We start from the raw sequence: 11788 nt of genomic DNA on the forward strand, positions 1-11788 counted from the left end.
AAAGTCTAACTGAATCAACGTGCCGTGAAAACCACCATAAAATGCACTCCATGACTGCCGTACTCTTAAAGTGAAGTAATCTTCCTTTTTTCAAATAAGTGACTCGTATCCATTGACATAAAAAAACATACACTTGAAACAAATATTTGGTTTCATTTGGCAGAAAGGTAACGAAAATGGGGCAAACCTCAGGACACGTCTACGATGACGTGCCGCAACTCCCTCTTCTGCGGTGGAAGGAGGCGGGCTTAAAAATCTAAGCTGGTCGGCCTAATTTCCGTTGGTCAAGTGTCCAGATTGGAGATTGTAATTGTGACCATTTATTTAACATCGATTGTAGATTTGTAACCATTACAATCGCTCATAGGTTGTAATGGTTACAAAGAAAGGAATTCACTGTGGGTGACTAGCTAATATGAATAAACACTATTCGAAAATGTGGATTCAACCCCCACTCCCACCCTGTGCGTCGGTAAACGTAGCGACCTGAAGAGTGGATATGGATGGAAATCAGATCACGATTTTCAGTCACTGAACCAAAAGGGGGAAAGAAGCCAATAACAATCTTGTGGAAATGGTATATGGAGGCGAAAACAAGGTTACTAACAAAACCCTGTGGGAATTACATGGAAGTTTAAGAATTAGTAATTGTAGATAGACGATTTCGAAAATGCATTACCTGAAACATCTGAAATACAGCGAAATCTTTCACTTAATTATAAAATCAGTCAAATGACAAGACCCGCAAGTTTGATTACATATTTCCAACAAAAACACCAAAAGATTTATTAAAAATTACAGACCGCCAAAGAAATATTCAACGCTCTTATTCAAGTTACAATAACGTCTTGGCAACCATTAAACCAAATATTAGGTATAATGATTTTCATACATCCGATGGATTTTCATACACTCCGGTGGAAGTTATATCCAAAAGAGACTACAACGTGATGTACGAAGACGACATGATATGGCAAGACGATCCTTCTATCGCAGCTTGAATACGATTTTTTTTTAAATATTTTTAATTTAAATTGCAAAGTAATTTAGATCAGCGTACTACAGATCTATGTATATTGTGTGAGAAGCGATCTGGGTAACTTGCTACATGCATCAAAAGAATATTAAGAGAGAAAAGGTCTCAAATGTCGAGTCCTAACTCCGGTGTCGCCGATGCTAGCCATGTCTTGCAGAAAATGTAATGCTCTGCGGAATACTAATATGAATGAAGAAAATTAGACTTTTAAAGTATGTATGCAGAACCTTCGAACTCGGACACGTTCAACTATGACGCGTTGGCTTCGACCGATTTCGTTTTCATGCGATGGAAGGGACATTTTCTAGTACCCGATCACACAATTAAGGATATAACTGGTGCTTCGTTTGCACGATTTTATTACATATGTATTCAAAAGTCGGCAGTTAGATGGAAGGTGTGGCAAACAGTCACCCGACAACCAAAAATTCAAGTAATGTAGCTAGGTTATCCAGGAACGAGTGGTGCTTATTTTAAGGACCGGATCACAGTTCCATTCGAGTTAGCAGAAATTTATACAGAAAAATTAGTCCACATGCTGTACTCGTTCATGGATTATAAACGATAGAGAATGAGATTCCTTAAAAATGACAATGCGCGATAAGATACCATCGAGCGCATAAAATAAGTATTTCGAATGCCACAATTTGCAGATATTTTCAAGACGATCCTTCTATCGCAGCTTGAATACGACCTTTTTTTAAATATTTTTAATTTAGATGCATACTCGCGTGATGTTGGATACGTCGTTTTAGTTCCTGATAGTGCTGTTTTAATTTCAGGGGGAGCTCGACCACCACCCCCCGCTACTCCTACGGAGAGACCTGCTCCTTCACCTATGGCACCTCCTTCTACGCCTGATCATCCTCCTACACCTACTGCTCAACAAAGTGATCATGGTGAGCTTAAATTTTAGATTTGTCAAATATGCAGCCTCTTTTTCACAACCGTTCCATTGAATATAAATATTTTGTCATTACTTATTCAGAAGCAGATGGTAATTCCAATCCAGCTAATGCACCTGTCGGATCATGTATAAGTGAAAGTGTTGGAAATGATGATGAAGAGGGTAATGCTCCATGTATCGTTGTGTACCTGATTGAACCGTGTTTGGGTGGTGATCGTCGTATCGCTTGTCTTGCTATGCTACGTTCCGACAACCGAACCAACTAGAAATTCGACTATTTCATGATATGTCAAATATAAATTTGGTCACGTTCAAATTTGTTGTGACTGATTTTCTTTATTATGGAACTAATTATTCAATGGATAAAAGTTAATGAAAATCCTATGCATGTGATGATCGCAAAGATAATGAATTCTATGTAAACGATATAAAAAAAAATTAAAAAGAAACATTTATTTTAATTTTATATAGTTGTGTGCAAAGTTTATTCACATACATTTTTTCAGTAACAAAATCACCGTTTCATAATTCGCACAAGCCACCGCTATTTGCAGTCGGATAAGTTGTAAAAAAGAACCAATCACACAAAATCACCAACAAACTGATTTTGCAGGCGACCCTAGTCCAACTATTATAATATCGCGTATGCAAAATATTTGTATAATATAGTAAAACTCACTATAGTTTAGAGAATAATTCGTCAAAATGACTTTCGTGTTGAAACACGCAACATTAAACTTTCCGACCAAAATATTAACGATGATCTAGGTCGTCTATCTCTGTGCAGTAATAGAAATTGCATAGACGATGACGACGTTTATGACGATTGTTACATTGAGCCGTCAAATATATTCGAACCGAGTATTGCGAGAAGATTAGTTGAAGCCGATTATACATATGTATACCGTCCCCATGTTCGGTATATAATCTACATCTTTCGATGAATGATTCAACGCGTTCTAGTTTGTGATTTGAAGGTTGTCTCTCGTGCCGTCGATTCGATTAGACATGTAAATGTGTCGACAAAAAAAAATTACCTTGACTATTAATGATACATTATATCACAATCAAAGATGGAGTAATGGTGTCAATAGACAATAAATAAAAAGTAATTAAAGTAATAAAGGTGGCCACCGCAACACCATCACTTTGGGATTTAAATGCTACTCCCTACAATCCAGAGGCTAGCAAAAATAGCGACGTACTTTTAATACCCATGGGGCAAAACATTTAGAAAGGAGAGCTTTCCGACAAGAAAAAAGGCGGAACATATGTACATATGTAATTGCAGAGCGGAGCGTGACAACCGAACCATCGTAGAAAGTGCCAGGACCATACATAGATATATGTATATAGAATAACATAAGTTATTCTATAATAAGTTCTTCTATATCTATGGCCAGGACGATACTTCTTACTAAAGACCTGTCAGAGAACCATATGAGGCATGGGTTGGAAAAGCTTCAGACCTAAATTGCAACCGGTGAAGAGGTTCCCCAAAGTGTCGTAATAACAACTCGACAACAATACTAATTGCCAAATGATGCCATAGTTTACTGTAAGTTTAATCAGCTTTATAAGATCGAGCCAATAACGCCGAGTATGTGGGAGAACATTTTGAAAAATGTTCCGTAGTTGTGTGTCTGTGGCTTTTAAAAATTCCTGCTGCTGGTGAAGCAAATATTAAAATTGGTAGCCCAACAATTAGGACGTCCAGAAGGACGAATCATATTTTCCACCAATGTAACAGCGAAAAAAGAACATGTGCGACGAGCACAGTTAGCTGATGTGTGTTTAGACACTCGCCTTTGTAATGGACATACACACAACTACGCAGTATGGATGGTCTCTAGACTGGTACAACTGTCGAGTCAAAGATTCCTTAAAAATGACAATGCGCGATAAGATACCGTCGAGCGGATAGAAAAAGGATTTCGAATGCCACAATTTGCAGATATTTTTTGTCTTGCAAAGTAACACTTTTCATACGTCTAGTTGTCAGCGGTTTAGTTTTGGCAGTACGACGCAGAAAATTCAGGAAAAAGTTACATCCAGAAGAGACTACAACGTGATGTACGAAGACGTCATGATAGGTCGCAGCTTGAATACGATTTTTTTTAAATATTTTTAATTTAGATGTTAAGTAATTTAGATCAGCGTGCTACATGCATCAAAAGAATATTAAGAGAGAAAAGGTCTCAAATGTCGAGTCCTGACTCCGGTGTCGCCGATGCTAGCCATGTCTTGCAAAAAATGGAATGCTCTGTATACATAAATACATAAATAAAGAAAATTAGACTTTTAAAGTATGTATGCAGAACCTTCAAACTCGGACACGTTCAACTATGACGCGTTGGCTTCGACCGATTTCGTTTTCATGCGATGGAAGGGACATTTTCTGGTACCCGATCACACAATTAAGGATATAAATGGTGCTTCGTTTGCACGATTTTATTACATATGTTTTCAAAAGTCGGCAGTTACCATTAAAGGATATTATTAATATACCATTAAAGGATATATAAAATGAGTAAACAGACAATGGCTCTGCATCCTTGGACCCAAACTGGCTAACGAACTATAGGGTAGGTATAAAAATATTTCTACAGGCATATTTTAAAAGTTTCTAGTAATAAAACTCATTTATTATACAAAACTACTGTCATAAATAATACAAGAAATGTAAAACTCATAATTTAGTTCGATTTGGTAATTATGTTGGTTTGAAATAATTGAATTTAGTGACTATATTCGAAAAATGTAATCCCAAATAAACATCATGTTATTATGGTTACAATTAGAGACAAACAGATAGTCCCAAAATAACTGAGCATAATATTTAGTTTTTATCTAAAAAAAAAATTGCCTATTTTTGGATAAAATGAAGTCACCAATTTGATATTCGACATAAATTAATAATATGAACAACTAAAATTAAAAAAAAAAAAAAAAAAAAAATTCCATCCCAGAGTAGACTAGTGGTGAAGAGAAATTCCATTAAGAGTGCAAAGTGTTAAACATGTGTGTTCGTGAAGAAAATTCAATGTGATGAAAATAAAAAAAAAATTATTAAATTTTATAAACCGGAAGTGGGATTTTTTTCCTCGTAGAAAGGTGAAAAATGTTGTGCCCACTACTCTGTCCACACCCCTGAACGTATTAAGCTGAAAATTTATATTTCTATCCTTTATGTACTAACTTTGAGCTGGTAGGGTTTTGGTCAGAATTTGTAGACCGGAATCAGTATTTTTTTTTCTTTTAAAACAATATTTCATTATTTTATTTTGACCTGTAAAATTATTTTTATTTTCTTGATATTTAATGAGTATAATACTGATAGTGATTTTTAGTAATAAAAAAAATTTGAACAAAATCTGACAACCGGAAGTAGTTTTGTGGAAGTTTCCATACATTTGCGCTCAATTTGTATCGCTATCATAGTCATCAGTTCAATATCGAATTTTGTTTTGTAACCTTCTTATATGTCCTCAAATATATAGATAAAGTCATGGGTTGGTCACACCCGAATTTTTTTTTATCTAAACGTACTAACTCAAGCGGTAATTGCAATTTAAATGCTTTCGTTATGTATATGGTTGTATCGCGTAATATGTAAGGTGCAAGAGAGACGACATGTAGTCTGTGAGGTGGCCGAACACCAAATTCGGTTGGAAATCGCACGGCACGGTCAGTAGCGGTGAATATACGACGCTGAGCTGCCCCACTCGCCCACAGGTACGTTCTTATTGTAGCTAATTAGCCCTTTCAATCAGTTGGTTGCGCCATTCATTGCAGGCCGATTCCGATTCCGCGACGCCATTCTTCATTTTTCCGGCTTTCCCGCATCGGTAGCCGTTTCGTTCGGCAATATCGACGCGCTTTCGTTCTTTGCGCAAACGATGGCCAAGGCCGTGGACGCGCGTGCCATTTTCTGTCGCGCGGTCACTTCGTTTTAAGTACGACCATATACGTAATGGTAATGACCATATATGTACTATGGTTTGTGCAGCACAAGAAAAATATCGAGCCTAATGCGAATCTTGCGAGCTCGGGAACACTGTTGCATTCGTCGGCTTGCCTGTATGAACATGTATGAACATATGTATGAACCGACCTTGGAATCGCGTCTCGTCTTTTTCGATTGAGCCGTGCGGTGCGGCCTTTCCGTGTCATTTGCGTGTTTCGCAGCCTCTTTGGACGAATGTTCACGTTGGGCCGTCTCGCTATCAATATTATCACGCGATCCATGTATCAGTGATAGTGTCAGTATCACGATTAAAGGGCGGACCGGAAGCGTGCTTTTTCCAGGAATCAGGGCATTTTGGGTCTATTTAGAAATTAAGAGTCCAAAAAAATGAACGGCACGCTTCCGGTCCTACCTCTAATCATGATGATCAATACTAGAATCACGATCCGAGTTAATAGTCGTTCCATCAGCACCAAAATGGCGGCTCGACGTCCCCTTGCATTGCGTTGCTTTGCGATTCGTCGCGAAACTGTTTGCCGCCCTCTCCATTAGCATACAATGTATGTGTGACCATTTTTTTCATCGTTACAATTCAATAAATTTACATATACAGTATACTCTCAATCATCCGGGTGCGGATAATCCGTGCTTGAAAAATATTAATTTAAAAATTAAATTATTTTTTTTATATGATTATGAGACCCACCGATTGATTGCAACCATAAACACGCGTGTTATTTGAAACAAATGATGTCACGCAGATTCACTTAAAAAGTTTTTTTTATAGGACGATTCATCATCAACCAGCGATTTAAATTTATTTCATACTTCCAAAATAACATTTGATTATAATTGCACTTTTAAATTTTGATTCGTGCATTTTTGAAAATTCTATTTATTTTTTACCCTTGATTTTTAGCGTGATGGAAAGAAGAAAATTTTGTTATATGGGGGGGAAGACATTTTTTTTTAGCCCTGGGTGGGAGCCCCCTCTGACTCCTGGCAAGCACTGGTTTCAGTCCCAGTCCGCCACTGTTTCCGGGAATAAAAATTCGTTCGGTTCGTTCAAAATTGCCATTTTTGCCCATATCTACTAAGGGCTGACGAGAGGGGGGGAGGCGGAAAAAAGTTTCAGGGCCCGAGTTCACTCTTTTTCGAGTGCTACTACATACATAGTTAGTATATAGTACATTATAAGTTTCAAAATATCACACTGATTAAATGAAAATATCGTAAATGAAAATTATGTCGAATATATTTTTGTTAGTTATAGTCGAATTGAATTTAAATATGCACAACTTTCCAAACACCATATGGATATACATATTTGATAAATATTTAGACTACATAGATTGGGTGAATTTTTTTGTCCACTGCTACGGCGAGCGGCCACGCTTACAATGTGTACATGTGTTGGTAAAGGTGTTAGCCGAGCGCGGCCTCGGCTGAAGTCGGGCGCACTCGGCTAACGGCGTTCGGCTCTCGGCCGAGCTCGGCGAAGAAGGGGGGAGGGGGGGGGGGACTTATGCAACATCTTGACGCCAACGTTCCGTCCAAGCTCTAAGGTGTCTCACACGCGCGCACACCTTAGAGGGAACGCTTTCATGGAACCATCCACACGCACGATATCTACTACCGATGTTTCCATATCCAGTTGCTACATATTTAGGAACTGGATATGGAATTCGTATTATCGTATTATTACTAGAGGTAGGATAGTCACAGTGCTATCCATTGTTCCATTTTGTAAATCCTTTGTAAAAAAAGGTTCGGCAAACCTTTAACAATGCATTTACAACCTTTGAACAATACGCGGCACCTTCTGGGTCCGGTGACTAATTATTACCAATGTGCTTTATTGCGGGTATAAATTATTTTCACACGATAAAAATTAACAAACACATCAATTTGATTAATTTGTAGGTATTTTGTTTAGAAACCCTTTGAACAGACGAAGAACACAATATATGTACAAGATTTTCGTACAAACTTTCTTATGGTACATACTTATCATTTAATGTAATGCTGAGATTCTTATTTTCATATTTATCACAATATGTACATTATTTTTAGATTAACCATGCTTAATAGTTACCTTAACTTACATATACATATGTATGTAAAAGTCCTGATGAATGTTTGATTCTGCGATAAATGACAATGTAAAGTTTCCCATAGACATCACATAAGATTAACCAAACATTTCACGGACGTAATAAATGCTTTAAACATGGCTTATCTAATAGTAAACATTTTATTAAGTTTATTTGAACAGTTTTATTTTATTTAAATTTATGTGAATATGCATTTGTTATTAATTTATCAAATTTAATGTCACGGATTCTACCACCTTACAAACCTTACATTTATTTATTTATTTATTTGGAAAACTTACAGTTTATTAAGTTACATAGATTGATAGTAAAAAAACATAATTATGTTAAGTAAACCATTAATAATTTTCACATATAGGTAAAAAAAGAAAAGCTTAAACATTTAAAATAAGAAACAAAAATGATAATAGAGTAAGATAGTTAGAGAAAAATAAAAAAGAAAAAAATATATATAACAGTATAATAAAAATATCAAAATAATAAGAATAATAATATGATAAAAATTATGAAATAATAAAAATAATATAATTTATAACAAAAAACAAAAAGACAAAATAAATACATCAAAATAAAAATTCATAATCACAATCGTAAATTTTCAATAAAATTAATCATCGAAAAACAAGTTTGCAATAATCACTCTATCTTGTATAGCATTAATATTAAATAAGTCAAACATAGAAATTGCAGAAGTTAGTGTGTTGACGGTGGAGCTTACACGCCAGATGAATGAGCTTCTTCCATAATTAGAAAAAGTATTAGGTATGTAAAGGAGCTCATTACATCTAGTCATTCTATTTGGCACACGCAATGATAGTCTGCTCAATAATTGAGGACAGTCGATTGAGCCGTTAAGGATGTTCAAAATTGTTGAGATGTCAGCTATCTCCCTTCTTTTGACAAGTGGAAGTAGATGCTGACACCTACAAGCATCTTCATAGGAAGTATAGGATAGTCCAAAACGGCTACTGATGTACATCAAGAATCTCTTCTGAATGCGCTCCAATCTGTCTCTTGCACCAGAGTACTCTGGGTTCCAAACTTGGGATGCAAACTCAACAATACTTCTTACGTATGCACAATATAGTATTTTGTATGATTTAATAGAAGTAAAGCATTTGGAGGACCGGATGACGAACCCGAGGGCCTTCGACGCTCGAGCTACAACATTGTCAATATGTTTACCAAAGGATAGATCAGAGTTTAAAAAGACTCCCAAATCCCTAATTTCCGATACCCTTGTGAGTCTATGTCCGTTGATTGAATGAGGAAAGTCAACTGGACATAGTTTTCTGGTAAAGGTTATGCAGGAGCATTTTGCTACATTAATTTCCAACTTATTTATGCTGCAATAAGCCTCTAGCCTGAACAAATCATCTTGTAGGGCCAAAGCATCATTTCGGTTGTCTATTCTCTTGAAAATCTTCATATCATCAGCAAATAATAGTACACTTGAATTCTGAAAACATTTTTCAATATCGAAGATGAAGATATTGAATAATAGAGGTCCCAAGAGGGAGCCTTACATACTTACATAAATAACCTTCGATATTGTTATTATTTCAGACGGGAAGTGCATAGATCGTGATTTTATCATGACTGACGGATTTCACAATTTCAACAGAGCTGGTCAGTTAAATGAACGCAATCAGTAAATAAGAAATTTGAATATTATATTGTAGTATGTATGTATAAGTATCAGCAGTGTAATACCCCTCCTCCCCCCCATTGAATTGATATCGATCTCTTACATGGCGACATATGTATGTATATGTAAGTATGCACAGGTGTACTTCTTGGAATTACATATTAACATTCTACGAATCCTCCATGGATTTAGTAAATCTGTTTAATCCTAAAAATTATACGTTTACGTATAATTTCATCAATTTAGTATCTACATATACATATATTAATATGTACTTGTTATTATGTCAATAAAATGTGTATTTATAGAATATGAAAAACTGTTTTCAGAATTCTTACATAGATTGTATGTACATATGTTTTTAGTTGGACAACACATTCAACCTACTTGGCCCTGTTCTAACGATGAACCATTCGAGATTTCAGCATGGTCCAAACAATTCACTGTAAATATTATATAATATAATATTTATATAATAAATAAGAAGAGCTCAAAATTTTCAAATAAATAATCATTTTATATTTATAGGTATGTTCCGAGGAATGTTCCCCGAAAAATCATTGCAACTCCACCTGCAAGTGTTGCGATGCCTTCTTCACAATCCATGACATATTTAGAAACATCACGACAGGAAATACAGATGCTTACGGTTTCGGAAACTAAACGTGATAATTATTGAAATTATTGAAATTACAAACTTAAAGGATAAGAAATAAGGATAGCAATCAATTGTCTGTATTTCAAGCCACTCGATCGTATTAAATTTACAAGTTTAATAATACAAGATGTCAAATGTTCAACTTTTAACACATTTTTGCACAATACTTGTTGATGTATAATACAATGAATTATAATTAAATTGTAATCGGGACACTTTTTGGAAAATTTATCCCGGATTTTCTTTAATGGTCCAATATTTTTACCCGTCAAACTTGGTGTTCTGTCAGTTGTTATTTTTTTTAAGCAATTAACAACTTTTTAAAAAATATCAGCTCCCGTTGTTTGATCTTTAAGTGATTCCAATGACAACAGCTCTTCAATAATTTCAAATTTAGAGTTACATCCGCGTATGAAAATTAATAACTGTGGGGTATCTTTTCGATCATCACTTTCGTCGAGAGCTATCGAGTACCATGTGATCGATTCTAATATTGATGATAATTGCTTATTAAAGTTTGTATTCTAGTTTGCCGTCTAGTTTGGCCCAAATTTGAATTCTAACTTATGTCAGAAACGATAAACCATTTAACAAATCAACAAAAATTTCTTAGATCAGAAAAAAGTAAACTTTTTTTGAATTTTCGACAGGGACTTGTTGGCAAAACGCCGATCTGCGTTGGTTTGCATTCAAAGGGCTAATAAAATATTTTGAAAATAATTACCGAATTTGTGGTTTCCTGTATATTTTCCAAATATGCATAGATATATGTATGTACATTTAAAATCACTTATTTGGTTTGCCCCGATAACACTAATCCTCGTCCGAATTTACTGCATTTCGACATAATTTAACTAAAACTTTGCGAATACCGTGTGTCTTTCTGACCGCTCCGCTTCCGGTCCAATGAGATACGGACTAGACCAGGGGTCGGCAACCTGCGGCTCTTTGGATGTGAAGCTGCGGCTCTTTAGTTCCATACGCAAACATTATTTATTTTATCAAAAAAAAAAAAAATTTAAATTCGTTCTGAATTGATTAACGAGGATTAGGCACCGATTCTATCACACCGAGTCACTTGTAGTCGCTTTTCACCGCACCCCTCCCCCGTGACACGCGTCGTCACTGACGTCAGTCCGTCGGAAGCTCTCGAATTCCACAAAGAACAATACGGTCATAATTTATTTGTTTGCAGTGAAGCGTTCACCCCAGCTCGCAGTTTCGTCATCCGCTCGCCGCTTCCACGAAATGGTACGCACGGCCTGAATCGTGTTGCAGATTTTGTCCTCAGCTGCAATGATATTCGAAGCATATATTGACATTTTTTTCTTTTTATGAGACCTGTGCTATTTAGAATCGAATATGATTTTCTCAGTCGTACTTTGGATTTTCAAGTACTTAGATCTCGTTACGCGGTGTGTGTGTTGTGCTAAGACGCTGTTGTTTCTGTTAATTGTA

General features: G+C 35.9%; 1 protein-coding gene and 1 long non-coding RNA gene across 2 annotated transcripts; both read left to right on the top strand.

The window, feature by feature from the left end:
- Window positions 1-501: 501 nt before the first annotated feature.
- On the top strand, window positions 502-2372 carry LOC143921078 (uncharacterized). The gene is made up of 2 exons (XM_077444206.1): window positions 502-1935; window positions 2025-2372. Exons 1-2 carry the CDS (start codon window positions 1674-1676, stop codon window positions 2207-2209), a joined length of 447 nt encoding a protein of 148 aa, XP_077300332.1. The 5' UTR covers window positions 502-1673; the 3' UTR covers window positions 2210-2372.
- A 7671-nt stretch (window positions 2373-10043) lies between these two features.
- On the top strand, window positions 10044-11333 carry LOC143921098 (uncharacterized). Its single transcript, XR_013261393.1, has 2 exons — window positions 10044-10117; window positions 10201-11333. It is a non-coding gene; the product is annotated as an uncharacterized LOC143921098 (long non-coding RNA).
- The last annotated feature ends 455 nt before the right edge of the window (window positions 11334-11788 follow it).

Source organism: Arctopsyche grandis, chromosome 2 (genome assembly GCF_051622035.1).
Source record: "Arctopsyche grandis isolate Sample6627 chromosome 2, ASM5162203v2, whole genome shotgun sequence".
In the NCBI taxonomy this organism is placed as follows: Eukaryota; Metazoa; Arthropoda; class Insecta; order Trichoptera; family Hydropsychidae; genus Arctopsyche; species Arctopsyche grandis.